We start from the raw sequence: 24,921 nt of genomic DNA, 5'->3' as shown, positions 1-24,921 counted from the left end.
CTTCCTGCAAGGGCTTGAACTTTTCCAGGTTAAAAGCACTCAGATCCCGTGGCAAGAAACTAGTTCTTGCACCGGATCAGAGCTTCCTGCACTTAAAATTTAATTCTTAAAATGAGTGCTTAATTATTGCAAGTGCTATTATATTGTTAAATCAAATTGCACACATAAAAATTGAATGTTTCTGATCTTAACAGAGTGTAGGAATAAAGAAACAATCAATATACATTCATCCTGTCATGAGCATTTAATGAAAGAAAGAAGATTGCGGGAAGTAGACTAAGAAGGCTAGCTGCATCACACAACATGCACTGGTGCAGGGTTATTTCTCCTACTTGGACCAGGCGGGGAAAACTAATCAAATAGAATTGCAGAAAAGGAGATATCACACCAACATGCACTGGTGCAGGGTTATTTCTCCTGCTTGGACCAGGGGAAGGAAAACCAATCTGAAATCAAGTGTAGGAAAGGGAATTTATCTACTGCACACAATGGATCCGCTTTCACTCAGACAAGAATGCATGTGCTTAAAATTAAATCACACTTGACAATGTAAACACAAATTACAGGAAAACGAGAAATAGGGTAAACGTGCTAGGTTGGCTGGGCCCTAGCCAACCAGCGCGTTTCCCCTTTAAATAAAAACACTGCTTAATACCTTAATCAATTCATCAGCTCAAATACAGAAACACAATTTGTGAAACATGAGGCGGAGCTCCCTTTTATTAATTCACTGAGGCAAGTACATACATTAATACATCGTCCAGCCTAGATTCGGGCGATAACAAAATACAACAACCTGTTACCGCCTCACTGGCTGTGTCTTTGTTCCCTTCTACTATCAAAAAATTCTTTTTTAGTCCTATTTACATTCTACATTATATAGATCTTTGGCCAAAGGCAAAAATAGATCATTCAACTGATTACATAACCAAATGCAAAATTTAGCTTTTTGACCTTCAAAATTAGACAATTAGCAAAACTGGTCGTAGCCAATCTCCAGCTTTCGTCCTTCAAAGATTCGATCTCGGCTGCCTTTGGATCAATCTTGCTGTCATGGTTGAAGCTGCTCAAAACGAGGCGATGATCAAGGAGGTTCGGATCTGCTGCAAGGATTTGCTGTGCTAGCAATGGTGCAAGATCCAATTCTTCACTAGGATCTGCGGTCACGGTAAGTACTTTAACTACCAAATAAACATTGGAGATATCGATAAGGTACAAAGAGTGATTAAAAGTAATAAATCATGTAATAAATGATTAATTAATGCTAAGTTAAATTAAAAGTATTAAAAATAAAGTTTATACAAAATATGTCACCGTGCTTGGACTGGTGCAAGATGAGGATGTATAAAAGAGGTAAAACATCGGTAAATGGTTATGATTTAGGAAGGGGAAAATGGCAAGAAGAGATCAAATTAGGGGGCTAACAATAATCAATCGGTACAATAGATCCACACTTTTTCTTTGAAACTCATATAATAAACTTAGAGCCGCCAAATGCTATTATAGTTGATGCCCAAACCGAAGGAAAAATAGCACACGATTATTCTTTAGAAACTTGTCCTCCACATGAATCTACACTAGAAAATCTATGTATCAAACTTTAGTTGGTTTCATTCAGTCAACTCTTCTTAGCACCTTGTCAACAACTTACAATTGATTTCCCCTCAAATCACTTTTCAACAGTCTTGGAAGCAATTCTTCTCGTGTTGGACAACTTTCACTAGCTTCTTTATTTGTTATCAAGGCTCTATGGCTCTACACATCAATGAAATTCAACACCATTCCTACACCATATCAATGAAATTCATCTATATTTTGGTTGGTTTCGGCTCATGCACAGTGGAAAAATCCATGTATGGAAAGTTATTGGAATCAATTTGTACAATATAAGTCTTAGAGGATCCATCCCTCTCCATCTCAATAATTTATTGCTCCAAATCTACAACAATCTAGTAAATAGATAGAAAATTAAAAAATAAAAAATAAAAAAAAATCACACTTTTCAAATTCAATTCAGGTTGCATATAAAAACCTCGCACAATATATCATGGCCTCTTCATGATTATGGCTTCATGGAAGAGATGGTTGAAATCTAGATGGCAGAGGCATATGACCAAATCCCTGCACCATGGGCCCTCTCAAAGGCAATTCCTCCTCCAATATGCACTTGGTGAAACAATGCCATGGAGCAAGGGTTTTCTTTTTGTTCTGCACCATTTTGCATAAACAATATAAACAAGACTCAAACAAGTATGGTGTTGCATAGGGGAACATGAGGAGATGACATGCACATACGCCTATAGAATGTTGGAACCATGCTCCACCAATTCAACATAACAAAGTCTAATATTTACCTTTATAATTTCTCCATTATTATTCTAACAATTATCAAAGGCACGACAAAGTGTTTACTTGTTTAGTAGTCAATTGTCTTGAGTTTTTGTGTTGATAAAAAATAGTTAGCCTTAATCGCCATCGTTCTATGTTACACAATCTCCCTCCAAATCTTCCATACCCAAGACTTCAAGTAAGAGATAAAAACGCTAAGTAGATTGCCAAATCAAGAAGTATGGATAAAAGGAAAAATGCAAAAATAGAATATAATGTCGATGCAAGGCTATTTTATGCATGTAAACCAACATATAAAAGGTTTTTCAAAGAAGAAATTATTTCCACTATAAATATTTATTGGTATTTGTATGTGTGTAATTGTTTACTAATATAAATTTATCATTATAGACTAAACTCATCGAAACTTTTTTGCAATTAGTTGGAGAATTTGATTAGCTCAATGATGCTTTAAAGAAAAAAATTCAAGAAACAATTCATTAATGGGTTTAGATTCTACCTCATAGGTTATGGATATAATCAAATGATAGATATTGATTTAAAAGAAAGGGGGAGAACAAGGATTTCTAATGATGTGTGGGAAGAAGAGTTACATGTGGATACCCATATATTAAACTCTGAGGAAACCAATAATAACAATGAGTACACAATGGAGTCTACTTTTTTTCATGCTTAGTTTTAAGACATTTTAACACTAAATGATATTTATTTTTATTATAAATTGTATTATAATTTCTCATTGTTATTGATATGCCTATCCTATTGGACAAAATTCCCTACAAAGATCTCCACATAATATGGTTACTTATTATAGACCCAATAACTTGGATACCCAACGAGCACCAAGTTGTTAATCATTACAATGGTCACCTTGATTTCAAAGAGTTTCAAGGGAAGTGAGTTTTTCTTCTATACAACCTATTTGACAAAAACATTAGCATATAAATTATTACATTTTATTAAGATTATAATGTTAAAAATGCACATTCTATTACTTATATTTTCTTTCTTGAATTTTCATTGATTATATATATTTAATTTTTAAAAATCTATATGTTGCTTTATATTTATGGTTCAAGTGTTGTCTTTGAAGCCATCACAATCATTGCAAACCCCAGAAGACGATTGAAATGAAGAGAAAAATGTAAATGAAATGGATCAAATGATACAACCATCTTCACATTATATGTCTCAATGCAAAGTAATTTTGTATTTATTTATACTTTTTATAATTATTATGATAATTTTACATTCAATTCAGTTTGAGACACATACTTATACCTATTTATATTTTTATGTTTAGAATAAATAATATGCATCTCTCCAAACCCCTTTGCATAAATTAATGGTGAACAAGATGGTCACCATAAATCACATTCTCCTCAAGCATTACAACATTACTCTAGATTTTAAGGAAATTTAGGAGAAGTAAGTTATATAGTCGAAACCATCACTCATAATAACTTTGACATGATTTATTATAATTTAGAACTACATTGCCTTTTCCCTTGCCATGAATGGTCCCCATATTGTCATTATAGTAATATTAATTTTAATATTTATTAATAAAATTGTAATTTTTTTTTTTTTGTAAATTGGGAGCTATTATTCACATTAAAAACAGAAAATATAGTTACAAAAAGGCCATCGAGGTAGCTGTCCAAAGACCAGCAAGAAGCTAGATCAGTCCCACACCTAAGGAAAAAGGAAACAGGGGAAGAGAAGTTGGGTGGGGAGACCGATAGCAAGGGCATAATTCCAACTGTGAGAACGCAGGCTCGACGCAACAAAAACCTTGATGAGCAGGCCAAAACAAGATAGAAACAGAAAATTACAAACTCGGAGGAGCTAGCATATCATCATCATCATTGAAAAAGTCATCAATATTGATCGGTTGTTCTGGCGTACCATTGGCTCTAGGGTGATATCCCTGATGTGATGAGCAACATTTTTGGCTTGAATCTCCACCTTGGTAATAAGATGACGGGAGGGGTTCTCCCACTGGGTAGTTCGGCTGCGATGAATAGGAGGGGGAGGATGCCTGTGACGAGGGGCCATGAGAGGGTGCTTAAGCTCAAAGGGAACGGGGGCAATTCGCAGACTAAGCGCCTGAAAGGGAAGGCCGCAGAACCTGCGCCGAGAGGTTCTGTAGGAGAACAGGGCCGGGAAGAGGGAGGTCAGACGACAACGAAACTCAGCAACGAAATGAGGAAAAAGAGCCGGGTGGGGGGTAGTTATGGATACATGCGAGCGCGGGCTAGCAGCGGGCGGGAAGCGAAGACGCATGCCGATCGACTTAATGAGATCAGGCGGAGAATAATTGCAGGGCAGGGGAACGGGCCAAGGAGATCTGATCCAGGATCGACCTGTGCTTGGAGAACGAGATAAATCTTCAAATGAGTACTCTGTCATAATGGATAAGCTAATTGGGCGACTGCAATATGACGCTTGCCTTGTGCAGGTCATTGATATTGATTATGGTACACACCTTCTTGATTTCGGGTGATTCGAAAGAATTCCACTCCTGAGACACGAGCCGATCCTGGGTTGTTACCCCCTGGTTGGCCAGGTAGTCGGCCATGCTGTTGGCCTTTCGTCTGACTGCTTGAAACAAAACCCCTTTTGCTTCTTTTATGTTGTCGTTAATTCGCTGAAGAATACGGTTGAGATGCCATCCAGCAGAGACTTTAGCCACGCTTCGGCCCTGCTGTAGTTTTCGGCAAGCTTGGGTAGCAACATTGGAGTCTCCCTCAACTAGAAGGGGCCAATAGTTGTTTTGCTTGGCAATGACAAGACCCCTGGCCAGTGCTTGGAGCTCAGCTACAGTGTTGGTGGTATGGCCTAAATTACCATAGTAAATCCATAGGATGGATCCCATAGAATTCCAAAAAACACCTCCAAATCCTGCTAAGCCAAGGTTGTTTTTGGATGCCCCATCATAATTCAGCTTGAGGAAAGGTTGTTTAGGAGGATGCCAGATAGTCAAAAACGAGGGATTGATCAAAACAGACTGGGAAGAAGAAGCATTGCCGGTGATGGGAAGATCAAGAAGATTAAGGATCCTACATTCAACTGTGGTTGGAGGGTGGGGGGAGTCCAGAAGCTTAGCAATGGAAGCAGATTCTCGCATCGTTGTCTTGATGTTGTGAATGATCTGCTCCTCCTTGGAGGCTGCATTCCTGAAAGTTTGAGAATTGCGCTCCTTCCAGAGAGCCCAACAAATAATACCCGGAAGAAGGTTCCAGGCCAGATTGATAAGAGGTTGGCTAGAGAAGGCTGGGCGCCAATTTTCCAGGGTGTTGTGAATGGAATCAAGGGAGCGGTCAGAGGTCTCAAAGACTAACAGGAACCAGGACCAAATGTTGGAAGCAAAAGGGCAGGTGTTGAGGAGGTGGTTGGTCATTTCAGAGTCAGAGAGGCAAAGACTACAAACAGAGGGGCCATTGAAACCTTTCTTTTGAAGATTGTCCCAAGTTAGAATTTTCTTGTGTGTGATCAGCCAAAGAAAGAGACTGATCTTCGGCCAATGCTTCCTACTCCATAGTTTTTTCCATTTGTTGTCCACTTGAGTAGAGGTCGGATTTTTCAAAAGGTTGTAAGCTTCTTTGATGTTGAAAGTTCCTTCTGGTTTGGAGCCCCATCTCAGAATGTTTGAACCATCCATCCTTTGAATTTTCCTGTTGATGAGCTCCTTATTAAGGGAGTTTATAGGCTGATGGAGATGGATTGGAAGATAGTCTGTGAGGTTCTTCAAATCCCTCCAATTAGAAGTTTTAGTATTTTTCCAATAATCTTTTACTTTTATTTTATTTTGCTCATCCAGGTATTCTTTAACAGGCCTGTAAACCTCTTTATCTAGGCTAGGGCATTGCTCCCACACATCCTCCCAAAATAAAGCATGCTGACCATTGCCAATCTCCCAGAAACTATGCTCTTGAATCAATGATCTGTTTTCCTAGGCCTTATTCCACATTGGAGACCCTTTAAGATTGCCTGAGAGCCTTAAGAGAGAGGCCCAAGGAGTCATGGGGGCATATTTGGCCTTCCATAGCATGGCCCAATTGGTGGTAGGATTTGTAATCCATCGCCACCAAGTCTTAGCACCCATGGCCCTACCAAGGAGATCAGGGTCTCTAAGGCCAAGACCACCATCATGCTTGGGAGAGCACACTTTGTTCCAGGCCACCAGAGCCCACTTGCCATTGATGGCTTTGCCTCTCCAAAGGAAATCCCTTTGCATAGACCTTGGAGCCATAATAGCCGAGAAAAGGTAAAGGGGCATGGCTTGAAGGACAAAACGGACAAGGATTAATCTTCCCGCCAGATTGAGTGCTCTGAAAGTCCAATTAGAAATTTTCTTCTTGAGCTTGGAGATAAGAGGTTCCTAGTTCGAACAGGCAAGAGGTTTATTAGTGAGAGGAACACCCAGATATTTAGAAGGAAAGAGACTTATCTGGGAACCTAGGATTCGAGCAATATGAGTTTGAAAAGCTATTGGGGTGTTGAGGAAGAGGATTTTTTATTTAGCCTTATTCACATCCAAACCAGAGGCAAGGGAGAAGTCATTTAGGATTATTTTGAAAGCAAGGGCTTCCTCAACCGAGGGGCATCCCATAGGGTATCATCCACGAATTTCTGGTGGGTTGAGGGGGGAACTGGGGATATAGCTGGAGGCCTGAGATGAGACTGCTGGCCAAGGCTGCCAAAATAGATCTGCCTAACCCCTCTGCCAGAATAATAAAGAGGAAAGGAGAAAGAGGATCACCCTGTCTGATGCCTCTCGAGGGATTGATGATCGAGGTGGGAGATCCATTAAGCAGGATTGAGAAGAAGGCACTGGAAACCAGGGCCATGATCCAAGTGATGATCTCTTTGTTGAACCCAAAAGCAGCTAGTGTGTGTCGAATATAGTTCCAGTTGATATTGTCAAAGGCTTTAGACATATCTAGCTGGATCAACATCCCTAGTTTTCCTTGGTCTTTCAGCGTGTGAATGATTTCCTAAGATAGAATGATGTTGTCCATGATTTGCCTACCTTCCACATATCCTGTTTGGTTTGCAGAAATCAGGAGTGGCAAAAGAGGCTTTAAACGATTGGCTAGAATTTTGGATATGATCTTGTAGATGACATTGCAGAGGGCAATGGGTTGAAACTGATCTGGGGAGTCTGCCCTTTCTGATTTAGGAATGAGAGCAAGGAAAGTGGCATTGAGAGAGGGAAATATAGATTTCTTCATTCTTGATTCCTCCACCAAGTCATATATCGAGTCCTTGATTGTGTTCCAGCATGATTTGTAGAAATCTATGTTGAATCCATCAGGTCCTGGGGCTTTTCCATTCGGCATTTTTTGAACTGCTTCTTCCAACTCCTCCATGGTTATCTTTTTTAACATCATTTGATTGTGTTCTTTGGTTAAGATAGACGGGATATGATTGGTGATTTTCCTTATGTGATCCTCATTGTGGTGGTTGCTTTCAGTTAGGATGCTTGAGAAATGCCGATGGAGTTCTTCCTCAATCTGCTGATGAGTATCAAGCATCTGCCCCTGCTCGTTCTTGAGGTTGAGGATCCTATTAATTTTCCGGTGCTGGATCATAGATTTGTGGAAGAAAGAAGTATTTCTCTCCCGCTCTTTGAGCCATTAGATCCTAGATTTTTGTCGTCAAAGGATCTCTTCTTGAGTTGCTCTTATCTCTAAATCTTTCTAAAGTTCCATCTCCGTTTTCTTTGTTTCCTCTGTTAACCCATTCTGGACGATTGTTTGTTGAAGAGATTTCATTTTTGACTCTATAATTTTTTTCTCCGAGGTAATATCTTTGAAGGTTTCTTGGTTCCATTTTTTTAATTCTTTCTTGATGAACTTAAGTTTTTGATGGAATCCTTTCATCTTGCTTCCTTGAGGGGGAAAATCTTTGGTCCACCATTCTTTGATTTTGTCTTGGAAATCCTGGTGGGAAAGCCAAAAAGCTTCAAACCTGAAGGGGGCATTTTTTGGTTTTAAAGAGATCTGGAAGGTAAGGACAATCGGCCAATGATCAGACCCCGCCTGCGGAGCGATGATGGCCTCCATTTCTAGAGATGAAAGGAAAAGGTCTTCAGAGAGAAGAAACCGATCCAGTCTAGAAGCAATTTGATGCTCTCCCCCTCTCCTATTGTTCCAAGTGTGGATGCCATTTTTGGTAGGGGTATCTATGAAGTATAGATCATTAATCATACCTTGGAAAGCTTGTGAGTCTGAATCAAGACAACGGAGACCTCCCATTCTCTCATCCAGATTTAGGATCATGTTGAAGTCTCCCGCCAGAATCTGGAACTTATGATCAATAGGCTGGAGATAGATTTTTAGATGATTGAGCCAGGCCAGCCTTTCTTTGACCGAATGAGGCCCATAGACATTTGTAATACATATTTTCTCTTTGGTGCCTATGACCTAAAGGATGGTTGTTAGGGCATGCCTTGAAGCAAATGAGTCAATCAAATGAAACCTGGAGTCTTTCCAGAAAGTGGCAATGCCTCCAGCCGTGCCCTGAGCAGCTATGGCTAAATGGCTGTACTGTTTTCTAAAACAGGTCTGCTGTATGTTCATCATTTCAGACAGGCTGCTTTTTGTTTCTTGCAACAGAAGAATGTCTGTTTTTCCTGAGATTACTTTGGATTTAAGAATCCTTTTTTTTGAAGGGCTATTGAGTCCTCTTATATTCCAAGATGTGCAATTCATGATAAAATGTTGGGGGTGAGAGATAGAACCTTTACCTTGCCTGCATTGATGAGGCTCAATCCCAGCTCAGCCAGATGTTGACCTTCTATTTTCTGGCCTCTTCTTTTAGGTTGGCCTTTGGTGATTTGATTATTGGCCTTGAGATTTGCTTTGATGCCGCCAACTGGTTGCTTCCCCCCCTTGGTTTGATGCTCTCTTTGTTTTTGGAAGTTCTGTTGCAGGATGTATGCTTCTTCTATACATTTGAGGTGGTCTTCTGGAATACCCTCGAATCCTTTTGAGGTCCATTCCTTTGAAAGTTTCTGCAGATCCATTCCCATCAGAATTTCCTCTATTGCTTTTTCCTCTGAGGTGGGAAGCTCCTGTGTGTAGTCCATTTCCATTTCTTCCTGAGTTGCCTGTTCAGTTGTGGATGGGTTTGTGGTGTTTTCCATTTCCGTGTCCATTTCCTTGTGTTGATCTGGAATTTGTTCTATGTAGTTGCTCGCTTGGCCTTTCTCCGCTGTTGTTGATGAGAGGATTTTGTATATGTTGTGTGTCACTTGCCTGGGGGCCTCCTTTCCCGTAGCGTTCCTTCTAGCTTGCTTGTTTTTGTGAGTAACTTTGATAAATCCCTATTCACCTTTAGCCCCAGTTGGGTCATCTTTTGGAGGTGGTTTATTCTGTGGGAAATCTCGGAAAAGATGGTCGTGCTCATGGCATTTCCGACATCTGAATGGGATATGTTCATAATCCACTGGTTGGGTCCATATTTCGTCCCTGAAGTTCAGGCTGATAGCTTCGGGCAAAGCTCCTGAAACATCCATATAGGCACATATACGAGCATATGAGATGTAGTGTCCATTTCTTGTGCCTTCTGACATTTTGATGTATTCTCCCAATCCGTTTCCAATGGCTTGAAGCACCGAAGGTGCCCAGTAGTCTGTAGGGAGAGAATATAGTCGGATCCATACTGGGACCCTAGTGAAGTCTTCTTGTTCCGGCATGAAGTTCTCCTTCCAGAATCTCATGTATAGACCGGCGGAGTTGAAAAAATATGGCCCTCCTTCGAAGATGCGATCCTTGTCCTCCAGAAGAGCGAAAATAACTGTAAAGAAACCCTTCGATCCAAGTTGCAGTTCTATTGCCCCTTTAGGGTTCCATTTGGCCTGTATCCATCCTTTCAGAGCTCTTTCAGAGGGCCAGATTCCCATAAACTTACATATAACCGCATGTTCCTTCATGTAATCTCTGTAAACTTCTATGTCGGGTTCTTGTATGATTATTTCTGGAATTTTTGCTACCTTTGGATGGCAGGCCTTTGCTGATTGAAACTTATCCTGAGCCGTATCTGTGGCACCCGATTTAGGGTTGTCAAGGTTTTTTGACGGGGTTGAAGCGCAAGCCGTAACCCCTAACTTCTCTGTGCCCCTAGTGTCAGATCCTTCTTGTTGAGGGGCTGTGATAGCTTTGTCATTTTCATGATGAGGGGAGTGAGGGCAGAGTTCCTGATCCGAATGAGGAACGATCGATGAAGAGGTAAGACGAGTGAAAAAGGAGGTGTTAGGTGCGTGAGAGGAGCCCACCACCTGCTGTTTGAAGGAAGGACCCGCTTGAAAGACCGTCTGCTCCATGACAGGCCCACTCAGCGAGCGTCCTAGGGAGCGCGGTGGGAAGCCAACTGCAAGGGCAAAGCCCACAGAAGCCCACAACAGAAACAAAGGATCTCAAAATTAGGTCATGCTCTAGAGTTGCAGAGCTCTCGTCCCAATAATCTCAAAGGAATTTTCAAATCCATTGAATGAGCATAAAATTGTAATTTTGATAGAAAGAAAAAAAAATCTATAATTAAAAAGACAAAAATTGGAAAAAAATAAAAATAAAAATAAAAATAAATAAATAAATCGAAAGCACAAACAATACATAAAAAATATATGCTCAACTAGTATTTTTCTTACTAAGCTCACTAAAGTTGCTACATTAAAATCTAAACCATAACCCGAATTTATTTAACATGTGTTATAATATTATGGCATGATTTTTATAAAAAAAAAGACTACTTACAAACATGCAATGATTTAAGCCTACCAGGAATTTAAAAAAAATGAAGTCTAAACCATAACCCAAATTTATTTAACATGTGCTATAATATTATGGCATTATGGCTTTAGTCATTATTTTGTATTAAAAAAAGACTACTTACAAACACATGCAATGATTTAAGCCCACCGGGCAATATAAAAAAAATGCACTTTCTCCTATTAATTTTGGCATATAAAACACAAACAATGTTTTTTATTTAATGGGAGTCACTTTTATTTAAATATATGATGTATCTAGCCTAACCCCCAGTACGCTAAGGAGTTTCATTTTTACACATTCATCCCAAGAAAGATGAGAACAGAAATATCACTTGGTGAACACATGCATACCCTTAATCGTTAACATCAAATAAACAAAAGTACGGTATATAATTCATTATTTTGTATTGATTTATTTAAATAACTATTGAAACGAGTGAACAACGTACAAAGTATTAAATATGGACATAACAATGATGTTAAAAAATAAGCTTTATTATAATTTTTTTATAATAAAGATAAGCAAGGATAATTTTAGGGCGAATGTTCGCCTTTTGGCAAAATTAAGGGGTTTTAAATTTTTAGTGGGCGAATATTTTGTATCATAGTACATTTTTACAAATCACCTCAAATAGCCCACCTTATTTTAAGGAAGAGGTTAAAAAAGGTAAATTTAGCCCTTGAAATTAGGACTTGCAACTTTCCATTCGCCCATTTTCAAGAATAGATTTTATTCGCCCATTTTCAAGAATAGGTTTTATTTAAGTGAATCCTATGGGCCAAATACCATATTTATAAAAGAGGTATGGTAAATTAATAAAAATATAAATAAATGAGAGGTATGGTAAATAAATAAAACATTTTTTATATTTACTCCATAAGTCACCTTATATACATGTAAGGGTGTAAACAAATAAAAATATAAGTAAAGTGGAGGTATGGTAAATAAATAAAACGTCTTTTTATACTTACTCAAAAGGTATGGTAAATAAATAAAAATATAAATAAACTAGACGTATCGTAAATAAATAAAACCTCTTTTTATATTTAGTCCATAACCCTCGTTCTATTTATGAAGGCTCAAGAAAGAGGTTTTATTTAAGTGAATCCTATGGGCCAAATACCATATTTGTAAAAGAGGTATGGTAAATTAATAAAAATATGGTAAACAAATAAAATATTTTTTTATATTTACTCCATAAGTCACCTTATATTTACGAACACTCAAAAAATGGGTTATATTTAGGTGAAACCTATGGCCAAAATACTATGGGACAAATACCATGGACTAGATTGTTATTAATACCATGCAAAAATCCATTATTAACCCTAATATTAGAATTAATAAAAATAAAAATGGCACATGGTATTGACCCATGGTATTCACCAAAATGGCACATGGTATTGACCCATGGTATTCACCTGGAATGTAGCCTATTTAAATGGGGGAATTAAACGAGCATGTAGCCTATGCTAAGATTCACTAGGACTTTACAAAGTTTTATTATTTAGTGAAAGACTCCCCAAGATCTTACAAGATTTTATAATTGAGTAAAATATTTGTCATGCCTGGTGAGAGATTCGCCAAAAAATTATATATACATATTATATTATTGATAAAATCGCCTTCCATTTTTCCTATATACCATGGAGATTCGCCCATTTATTATATTTATAAATTTAGGGGGTTGTTAAAATTTTCCCTGAAGATAAGGGGTAAGAAAAAGAAAGGCTTGTAAGAATATATGTAAAACTTAAAGTAAACTAATACTTAATTTGCAGAAAATTAGTTGGGAAGGTTATGAAATGGAGGGAAACCCAACTCTGGTTTTCATCCCAAAAAAGTATTTATATAGAGATGAAGTACTTGTGATAATGAAGGATCAAATGGAAAGCTAATTACAACCAATAGAGAACCAATGCATGTAGATGATGGTGAGTAGGTTTTCGTTATAAAATTCCATTTTTCTCCTTTGTGGATTTCAAATTGGGAAAAAAATATGAGAAAGATTATAAGTACCCATACAATTGGAAAAAACATACGGTCATTAATATCATATGATTAAACATGGTCATTAATATCATATGATTAAACATATTTATATTCAATGGAATCATATGTGAGTAGGTTTTCTTTATAGAATTCCATTTTTTTCCTTTGTGGATTTTAAATTGGAAAACAAATATGGGAAAGATTGTAAGTACCCATACAATTGGAAATATCATATGATTAAACATATTGAATATATATTCAATGGAATCATATTTATTATATTAATTATATAATAAATTAATTATATATCATAAATTATATGATTTTATTTAACTGGAATGAAATTTAATGTACTAGAGATAACAACGAAGAAATTCACTCTTGATCCTACAACATAACAAATTTTTATCTATGTGAGCTCTACCCACCAACAAGTTATTTTATATTATGGTTATTATTTATAACATTTTCAATGCACAAGTAATGGGCATAGTTAACTCCACATTTCCGCCAAGAAGTTTGAATGTTGTGGTTCACAACATTGAATTGAAATATATATATATGTTTGTATTTTTTACTAATAATATTTATGTTATTTGTTCAATTTACAAAGTTTTATTATTATTTACTAAGATTTATTAAATCTAATTTTTTAGTTGTTTTTGTTTTGATAAAGGCACTTTATATTTTATTCTAAAAAACAAAGATTATATAAGTATCGAGGCATAAACATCATGTAAGTTTCAATTCTATAGAATCTCATGTACAAAATTATCTACAAAGTATATATAATTATAAACAATAGTTGAAATCACACTCCAAAACCTAGGATATTACAACTACAGGAGTGTCTAAAAAGTCTCCCAGCACCAAAGTGTGTTACCAACAAACAAAAATAATCAACTTCACCCAGCTATGCATTACCAAATAAACTTATAAGTTGCAATAACCAAATCATAATACCATTCAGCTACCAAAAGCACTGAGTCATCTAACTTGCCTCCACATCTATGCCTAAGTGAACAGAGGCCACATCCATGATAGTGGTATTCAAACATGCACCCAAAACTGAAGTGCCATAATTTGCTTAATCCACAGAACTGGATGAATAGTTAAGAGAAAAACCAGCTCCATAGTATTAGCGCATGTTCAGAAAAGGATGCGCCCATGCACAAGACATAAAAGGGAACAAAATACCATACCAACTTGTTGAGACCAACATTGTTGCCTCACAAAAAGAGTAGTACATAACTTATCAAGGGCTAAATAGATAGACCATCCATGTACCATCCAAAAAACTAGACAACCAAAGCAAATTCAGAAATGAGTTACTCCTCATGAACATGGGAGGGAATAGTAGGACACAATGGACTATCATTCCTAGGAGGATTTGTCAAATATCTGGATGCAGATTCACTAAGGAAAAATCCTTCCATCTTTGACATATGAGCATCGACATTGTCTAAACAAGCTACATATTCCAAAGCATTCACTTTATATCTTCTAGAGAAGAGAAAACATTGTAGTTATTGACCTATTTCTCTTTGAAAATAACACACAATAGGGCAGTCAGTTATTGGTTAAGAACCAAGGAACTCAGAAAATGCCACCTCCTCTCATGAAATTTTCCAAGAGCTAGCATCCATTTCTCATCCTCTAAGAGTAATTATGAATCTCAATAATATGGGCAAACTCCAGCATATGTATTCTCGAGGATGAGAATCTCTCACCGAATTTCCAGGGAAACTACATCAGACGCAAAGGCTATGGAATCATAAGAAAAAGGGTGCACTCTTTTGTACCCAAAGTGGCTAAAAACTCCTCGTTGAATTCTCATCCTCTGTCTTGGAGGCATGAGGATTGAAGCAAAAAGACACACAAGACACCGACTTAATGACCCATGCCCAATGAATTTGTATGAAGAATGAAGTGAGAGACCATCCAACCTAGACTGAAAAACAACCAGGTCGTCACCTATAGAGAGAACAAGAGCGCCAACTCCCAAAATATTATCCAATTCCCCATAATGAAGACTCATAACCCATAGGGTTAACCAAAACCCTATCAAGACATGTAAATGAGACAGGATACAACTACCACAGAGATGTGGCCAATATGAGTATGAATCCAACATAAAGAAACATTTAGAATGTGCTATCGACAAAAACCCCACATACAATTAAAACAGGAGATTAGCCCCAAATAAAGGACAAAAAAATGAATAAGCAGATGGGCCGAATTCTAAAGGAACTGAAGGTAACTCCCAACAATACTCAATTAATGAAAGCCAAAAATCAAGGAATGTGACAGACACACTAAACCTTAAAAAATCATAGATAGGACTATTGAACCAATAATATAACTCACTAAATTGACCCAAACACTTGAAATGGGAAAGCAAGAAACAAAAAATCCCCCATGCACTGGAATAAAATAGAAAACTCACTCCATACCAATGCCTGGAGAGGAGAGGGGAGTCCACCATAAAAACTAACCACCCCCATCCCAATAGCATATCACCATAAGTTGTATCAAAAGACCAATAGCAAAAACTAAAGACACTATACAACAATTAAGGCCCTCCCCCTGAGTCTACAGACTAGCATAAGGATACGCCACAAGAGAAACCACTATTGTTGGCATTTATGAAAAATAAGTTGAAATGCATGTGAAAACACCGCATAAATGATTGAGATTTAGGATTTAAGAATATTGGAATATTATTTATAAATCTTACTTGAATAAGATGTATTTCTTAATTTTAATACTTCTGATAATATTAATTGAAACTATGTATTGATTTCATTTCATTTCAAAAAATATTGTTCTCATAATGGAGGCGAATATGTCAACAATATATTCACAACTTACAACATTGCACAAGGCATTAAAATGCGACATATTGTTCCACATACAGCTCAATAAAATGGTATTGTTGAAATAAAGAATCATAAATTAAAAGAAATGGATAATTGCATGATTCAATATGAGGGATTAATTTTTCATTATCAGGTGGAAATAATCACTTGTGAAAATTACATAGTAAATTGTACTCCCACAAAGGATTTAAGCAATATAACATTAGAAGAAGCGTGAAATAACATTAATCTAGATGTAAGCCACTACTATATATTCGGTAGGGTAGCATGGGCTCACAATCCTCATGAAAAAAGGAAAGCCTTATAGCCTAAAAGTGATGTGACATCCACAGTGGGTAAATTCTCCTTGTAAACAATAAAAAGTAATTCCTTGTAATTATATAACTATAAATTTTAAAAAATGGCCGAGAAAGGGACACAAATTCCAATGCTCAAGGATGGAGATTGCTTGAGGAAGTTGGTTGTTTGAAATATCAGTAATGGGTTGATAGCTTATTAAAAATTTAGTTGGAAACAAAGGATGTGCCCATGTTCTCTCTGGGAAATAAATACAAGCAAGAAAGGACAAAGAATTAATGAGCATTCACTGTGTTGTCAAGGTGGTTGATCTGCAAAGACCCATGAAAATACAAGGGTGGTTAGTTGGTTAAGAAAGGAAGGTGTTGGATAATGAGAAGGGAGATTCCCCTGGGGATATCTCATTTGTTGTTTGTTGTGCAATGAGAAAGGGGGATAACTAGTGGCTGACGGCAGTGTGGCTTTGAGACACCCTATTTCAGCTGATGTTGGTCTAATTTCCTGAGTAGAAGATGGTTGTATTCTAGTGAAGTGGTTCACTACTTTTACTTGACCAATTTGTGATCCAACTGTACCCCTAATGGCCCAAAAATCGATTACCTCAGATTGAAGAAAAAGTATGACTAGATTAAAGAGCTCATCACAAGGAATCCAACAACGCAAATGACACCTCAATCTGTGTCTGTATGCGAAAGTTACACTCAGTAAAATTTTTGGTCTAATTGGGCACAAGGACCTAAAATTAGCTATGCTCTAGATAAATTTGGTCATCACTAAATTTGGAAGTCTAACCAAATTAAGAGTTAAATTTGGTAGAGGTCTAATAAAATTAGCAAAGGGGTTTACATGGGTTTAATTTGGCAGCATCGCCAAATATGGCAACATATGAATAGGCATGAAATGGACCAATTAGGTGGCAACATGTGGTCCAATGGGATGTTGCCATGTGGCACCCTAAGAACGACCACAGTTTCCTAGTCACCCTAAATCAACGGATGACCAAAGTTGGCAGTATACGGTGTTAAGTTTGGCATACTAGTTGTGGTCAATATTTTACATGGAGGGTCAGAGTTTTGTGGTAACAAACATAACCGACAACAACCCTAACCCATCCAAACCTGGTGGTCAATGAAGATTGCCTAAAAAAACTGACCGTAAGTCGATTTTATATGTGGCGATTTTTTTAACAATTTGTGAACCATATATATATATATATATATATATATATATATATATGGTTCAGAGTTATAACGGGTGAACGATTAATACAACTGGGATGCGGTTCCAACGTTGGCGACAATTTATTCGGTGACGGTCAGCAGTTGTTTCCAACACAACCAAATGAAAAATAGTTTGGCGGAAATTGTTAGTAGTTAATTGTTTGTTAGAGAGTTGGATGAAAATATATATGTTAAACGATTACAATCAACAGGTTTATTTTTAAACAAAGTTATGTTTGGTTTTATATCCGCGACGGGTTTTCAACCTGTGACCCCTACTAGGGTCAATGTTTTAAACGTGGTACAAACCCATTGGGCCAATGACCCGACCACTGTATTCTCTTCCTACTCAAAAATACTTAAACCCGTGCCAAACTTTAGGTAGGAGGAGGCCATGGGCTGATGGGCAGAACACAAATCCGAACAGCGAGCGGAACCAAGCACGTTTGGGAACCTAGAGGATGAAAAAACATTGTTAGAAAAACCCTATGGCACAAAAACAAAGAGGTGTATATTCTAGGGGAATATTCCTTAGAATATTTTATTCAGAATCTAATAAGGAATATTGAAGATTCCTTCGGGGGTCTAGGGATGGCTGTGGTAGAATATCGTTGAGTTTATACTCATTTTAATTGGAATTTCACAAGGATTTCAATGGTGCAGTTTGTTTTTTCATCTAAGTGGAAATTCTTAGGGTTCATTAAAAAATCACATTTCTCATTAATTAACAGGCACGTAGTTCGAGACAATAAAGCACCTTTCAGATGTAGGTCATGTTTACAACAAAAGTATCAAAAGGATGAGATGGACCTATTGGTGTTGTGTTTTGAGTAATTGAATTTCAATTGACTCCTAGGATTTGAGGTATGATGTCTTTTTCAATGTACTTGCCTTTCTTTTTGTTGAAATGAATGAAGAGGCCTCCCTACTATTGAAGTAGGGCTCAGAGACATAGTCCACACTAGACAAACTCTGTTATCAAACATTGTGTGCATTTTTTTATGATCTCCTTTATGTTGCTTATTCTTTAAATGTTTCATATAAGGTTTTTACATGGCCTTTCATTGAATTCTATTAGCATCAACCGAAGAAACAATCTCGGATAATGTTCGAATAAGAGGGAAACCATATCAAGTTTGGTATCAAAGCGTTCTTCTTGCTGATGTGAATTGTGAGTGTGAATGATAACAAGATATTTGATGTGTAACATGAGGAAGGAAAATGAAGAATGAAAAATCTTTCCATTGATATTTCTAAAGGATGTCAGACATGGTAGATAAATTGTTTGTAGATTATGAGAAGAGAATATAAAGGAAAAAAAGAAGGAGAAAGAGAAAGCAAAGGATGATGCTTCAATAAATCAGGGAAATGGAGGAGAAACTCTTGAACCTCCATATCCATATTCAAGTGAAGGTTATTCTTCTTCAACTTCTTCTCATCATTTAAATCTTCATCACCAGAGCATTAAAGCAGAGAATTATGAATTGAGGATATTTCTTTAAATACGAAGAAGAGGAGAAGCAGGGATTGCAGCTTGAGTTATGAGCCACAAAAGGTGCCTTGAAAAAGTTGAAAGTGAAGCAATCATCACAAGTTTTTGAATGGAAAATTGAGGTAAACAATGTTAGTCATTATTTAGTTTAATTTTCTCATCATGATGATGATTTTGGTGTATTTGAAAACCCCACTATAGGCATTGGTTCAATGGGATATCAGGGAAAGGGCCTAACAGTTAATGGCTAAGGCATTATGAATCCCATCCAGGTGGAGGAACTACCTTGATATGCGGGACTACGCTATGTCAAAAGGGAAAATGGGACATTCTCCAATATCATCGATGAAAGACACTACATGGAGATATGAGAATCTTCAAGCGACAAGTCTGAGACATTGCAGGATGTTGAAAGCACATCTCAACCTTCTAGTGATAGTGAGAATTTCAGAGGAAGAATCAAGGCAAACTATCCCCGCTAGAGTCGCACCAAAAATAGCCATTCAAGAAACTATATAGGAAGAAAAAATATTGTAGTGATTGAAAAAAGGGTGGACATCAGAAATCCAAATGTTGGAAGCTTCATCCAGAGCTACATCCAAAGAAGGACCAAAATCATGAGAAAGCACATGTGAAGGAACCAAACAGTAAAGCGGTTCAACAAGGAAGCTAACTATAAGAATAAATCCCATTAGCCTGGTTAGGTAAGAGATGGGTAGCCTTTTTAAGTAGTTGATCATGGCCACAATTGTAAATCACATGTTGCGAAAATGTTTGTAAAATCCATAAAGAGTAGAATATCACTTATGAATGTGAAATGGTGATATTTTAGCCTTTAGTTGGATTGTAAAACTTGACCTCGAGTGTTTTATAAACTCTTTCCAACTATGGGCTTGTTTGGAATCTTGCAAGTTCGACATGGATTAACAACTACATATTTGCACATGGATATAGGTGTCGAATTCATCATTCCTAATTCCGGAGTACAAAGTTGAAGGAAAGGAAAGGTGGTCTATCAGAGACATTTGTTATGCAGATCGATATTGCAGTATTGTTTATAATTTTGTAGGACCAAAAGTCCTTCAATGGGGAGGAATGATCGAGGTGGATCCCTGAAGGCCCAAAAATCAAATTCCTCTAATTTTAGTAAAACTAGGACCAATATAAAGAGCTCATCACAAGGAATCCAAGAGTGAAAAAATCATCTCAATTCGAGTTTGTATGCGAAAGCTACACTCAGTCAAAGTTTTGGTCAAACTAGGCATAAGGACCTAAAATTAGCTATGCTTGAGATAAATTTGGTCAACACTAAATTTTGAAATCTATCCAAATTCGCAGTTAAATTTGGCAGAGGTCTGATAAAATTAGTGAATGGGTTTATCTGTGGTTTAATTTGGCAGCACCTGCTAAATATGGCGGCATATGACTAGGCATGAAATGGACCAATTAGGTGGTGACATGTGGCCCAATGGGATGATGCCACATGGCACCCAAAGAATGACCAAATTGACCCAATCACCTTGAATTGGTGGTATATAGTGTTAAGTTTGGTATATTGGTTCCGGTCAATGTTTTACATGGGGGGTTGAATTTTTATCGTAACAAATGTAACTAACAACAACCCCAACCAATCCAAACCCTATAGTCAACGGTGATTGGTTAAAAAAATGATCGGTGATTGATTTTATATGCAGTGGTTTGTTTCAAACATTTGTGAATTGTATATACATGGTTCACATTTATAACAGGTGAACAATTAATACAATCGGTTCATCGTTCCAATGTTGGCAACGAATGATTCGGTGGCGATCAGCAATTATTTCCAACCCAACCAAATGACAAACAATCTCGCGAAAATTGTTAACGGTTAATTATTTGTTGATGATGGTTGGATGAAAATATATATTTTAAACAATTACAATCTATGGGTTTATTTTAAAACAAAATTGTGCTTGGTTTTATATGTATGATGGTCCGCGATGGGTTTTGAACCCATGACACCCGCCAGGGTCAACGTTTTAAATGTGGAATGAAACCGTTGGGCTAATTTCCCAGTGGTGTATTTTCTACCACTCAAAAATACTTAAGAAAATGCCAAGATGTGAACAAGAGGAGGCCATGGGCATAACATAAATTAGAACACCGAGCAAAACCAAGCGTATTTAGGAACTTGGAGTTCGAAAAAACCTTGTCAGTAGAACCCCGTGGCTAGAAAACCGAGGGGGATATATTTCATGGGAATATTCCCTAGAATATTCCAAAAATATTCTATTTAGAATCCACTAAGGAATCTTTAAGATTCCCATGGGGGTCTAGAGATTATCGTGGCAAAATATAGTTAAGTTTATACTCATTTTAACAAGAATTTTATAAGGATTTCAATTGTGTAGTATTGTTTTTCATCTGAGTAGTGGTTCTCAAGGGTCATGGTAGGAACCCACGTTTCTCATTAATTGTCGAGCACAAAGTTCAAGACAAAAATGCACCTTTCAAAACTAGATCATGTTTATGGTCAAAAGTCTTAGAAGGATGAGACATACCTACTGGTGTTGTGATTGTTGTGTTCTGAGCAGTCAAATTTAAATTCACTCCGAGGATTTGAAGTACAATGATGTATTTTTCCATGTAATTTCCTTTATTTTTGCTAAGATGAATGAAGAGACCTCCTTACCATTGAATCAAGGCCAAGAGACATAGTCCAAACTGTACGAACTTTGTCATCAAACATTGTGTGTGTTGTATTTATGGGCTCCTTTATGTTTCTTATTCTTTAATTGCTTGCATATATGGTTTTTACATGATTTTTCATGCAATTCTACTAACATCAACCAAAGAAAAGATCTTGGATAATGCTGGTATCAGGGGACAACTAGATCAATTTGGTAGTTGGTGCTTGGAGGTGTAGCAACCTCGAGAAACATTATTTCAACTATAAACATTGGTTTAAACCCTCTAAAAGTAATCTTCTTCAAGATCTATAATCTGTCTAGGAGGTGACAACTACAAAAAAGGCTTGGTTGTAGCTTTTCTAAGGTTGGGTGGAGAGTTAGAGTCCCAATCTCAGTTTCCAAGATTTTACATTACCATATAAGTACTCATGTAATTCTATGTCCATGAAGATCTTATACGATTGATTATTCAACTGTTTAGGTGCCATCATAAGTGGGTATCATGCTCTGTGTGCCATAGATTGCTAAATTGATGCTTGATGTGTTTTGTAAATGTTATTTTAGATGTTTGGAATGCTTATTTCATGTAAAAGTAGGAACGTTAGGTTTCTGCATAATGTATGCAGAATGGGTTGATCTAGTATTTCATTCATGAATCTAGATCGGGCTCAAATCCCCTGAGTAAAATACTATTGGATATGTTAGACATTCATATTCCTAATGGTTCTTTACGTTAATGGCGAAACCCCTGAGGACCCCTTCCGTAACCTTGAAGCTTGGGTGAATATGATAGATGAGGGGACTGTTCAGCCGACTATCCAAAGTGTATTTTTGCTCTCGTTATGCCATAATTTGGGGATCAAATCGCATCAATAAAGCGAGGAAGTTGGATTAATCAACCTTCCTAAGGGCGAGGGAGAACAACCAGCCAACAGGGTGAATGACCAACAACATTGTTGAAGGACCCATTTGGCGGTTTAATATTATGATTGACCATGGTTATCCTAATGTTCAGAAATGGTTTACTCTTATGCTTATTATTGTGCCTGAAGTTGGTTGTTTTCTTGAATATAGTAGTTATATGGACTATGTGTCATTGTGGGCCTAAAATTAATATCTCTACTTGAACATGAAGGACAAGTAGGATCTCTATCATTAAATGAATCACTATGTGTGTCCATGAAATTGACTGAATATTGATATTGGTGTGTACTATTGTTATTTCCATATGCGCTCCAGGTATGTGAGTTGTTATAAATTAAAAGGATTGCATTGAAACATATGAGATCTGGAACTAGTTACATTCTTTGTGGTTTTGTGAGGTGCGTTCAAATACAAGCTTTTGCATTTTTCTGGGAGAATTAATCACCCAATATTTATTGTTATCCCAATGAAATTTATGGGTAGATTACTTATGTGCTTCATCATTTTTCATTGATAACTTGGGTATACCATACCATGGCTTCCAGAACCATGGGGCAAGGGAAGAGTCTATGAAGTTGTAAGCTTTAGGCCTAACTAGCGGAAGTGTAACACAAGGCTTGGGCTGGGCTGAAAGTTAGAATAATTTGTAGAATTTGTAAGTGTTAGAAAGCTCTCAAAACAAGCTAGAGTCACTGGTGGGACGTACAAGGTCAGAGTTCGGGCCAGTTTTCCAATTCAGGGCTTGGAAACAAGTTAGACTCAGAGCAGGTTGGGTAGGACATGTCAATCGGGTAGGCCCTACCGATCGGGTAATACTTGCCAATCAAGGGTCGTGTCAGTTGGGCCTAATAGTGTAGTGAGGTGGGATCGATGGGCGAGGCTTAAGTGAGAGTCGGGTCTATTGTGTTGTTGACATGTCGGGGTTTGGTGCTCTTGTATGAACCATGTTTGTATGTTCACTTGAGTATTCTGACTCCTAATTACACAAGGACTTGTGCCCATGTATCATATATGTTTACATCATACCTTTCATGTTGGACCTTGTAAGGGGTTTAACAAGCATTAGAAGGTCGAAAAATACCATATGTCTAGTGACTTAGGTAACCACATGGCAGGCCTAATGTCAAGCATTATCTGATTGGCTAAGAGGTTGATCATCCATACCTCTTGATGTGGGAGTCAGATTGGGACAAACTTCATATCACTGAAAATATCTCAACAAGGAAAACACAATGATATTATCCATTTTAAGTTTTGAATTAGTTGGAAAAGATTTTAAAATTTAGACCCCACTTCCATAACTGGACTTTGGTAGTCAGGTTAGCTTAGTGACTACCTCCTTCTACCCTTAGCAGGGGCTAGGGATAGTAGGGTGTATGTTACAAGTGAGAAGTGTAATTTTGTTGGATATATTGAAGATGTAAATAGTATATATGTACTCAACCTCACTCTAATAAAATAATCAGTAGAGGAGATATTAAATCTGATGACACTAAGGATGAAAACCCACCTTTACCTATTCACATTCTGAGATGATTCCATTGAACATGAAATTGCACTAGTGACACAACTTCCAAAATGGGGATTTTCACCATGTGAAGTCACTAGTCACCTTGCTAGTAATCTTACAAATCAACATCATACTCGTTCACAATTCAAGTGATCCTCCTCTCTTCACGTTTCAAAGAATCGTGATTTTAAAATATTTGCAAAAATCGTCAGGCCATCTAGATTGGGAACTATCAATGAATGAAGAATGTCATTCCTTGATGGTGAATGATATTTGAGAACTTGTGCCTCTTTCAAATGGAATAACATTTGTTAGATTTAAATGGGTATATAGAATTAAGCATGCATCATATGAAATTGTCGAAGGACATTAAGCCTGGTCAGTTATTAAAGGATTCCCTAAGGTCGAAGGAATTAACTACAATGAAACCTTTTTCCTTGTCATCAAAATGAATTCCATCCACATTGTTCTATCCTTTGTTGGCTGACATGGATGGGATTTCCATTATATTGATGTTAAATATTTCTTCTTTCATGGGGATCTACAAGACGAAATCTACATGGAACAACTTCCTAGTTATGTTCAAAGTGATTTCAGCCTTGTTTGTCACCTTAACAAATCTATCTATCATCTTGAACAATCTCCTTGAGCTTGGTATGAAAAAATGGGGATATTTTTTCTTGACATTGAATTCTCTATATGTCATTCAAACTTCAATGTATACACCAAGAAAGTAGGAAACCATATCATAATCTTTGTTCCTTATGTTGATGACCTTATCCACACTAGTATTTACCCTAAAACTTTAA

General features: G+C 37.1%; 1 protein-coding gene across 1 annotated transcript; it reads right to left on the bottom strand.

Moving 5' to 3' along the window:
• Positions 1-4,771: 4,771 nt before the first annotated feature.
• LOC149144707 (uncharacterized) lies at positions 4,772-5,752 on the bottom strand. Its single transcript, XM_089452246.1, has one exon. It carries the CDS (start codon positions 5,750-5,752, stop codon positions 4,772-4,774), a length of 981 nt encoding a protein of 326 aa, XP_089308372.1.
• Positions 5,753-24,921: the final 19,169 nt, after the last annotated feature.

The sequence above is a fragment of the Pinus tabuliformis genome, chromosome X (assembly GCF_031772625.1).
Source record: "Pinus tabuliformis cultivar Carrire ecotype Pingquan chromosome X, CPIR1, whole genome shotgun sequence".
Classification (NCBI taxonomy): Eukaryota; Viridiplantae; Streptophyta; class Pinopsida; order Pinales; family Pinaceae; genus Pinus; species Pinus tabuliformis.
The sequence above is the reverse complement of the archived record's forward strand: the minus strand, read 5'-3'. Positions and strand labels throughout refer to the sequence as shown.

Coding starts and splice junctions, on each gene's coding strand:
- LOC149144707 (XM_089452246.1), bottom strand. CDS start 5,752: ATGACCAACCACCTCCTCAACACCTGCCCTTTTGCTTCCAACATTTGG.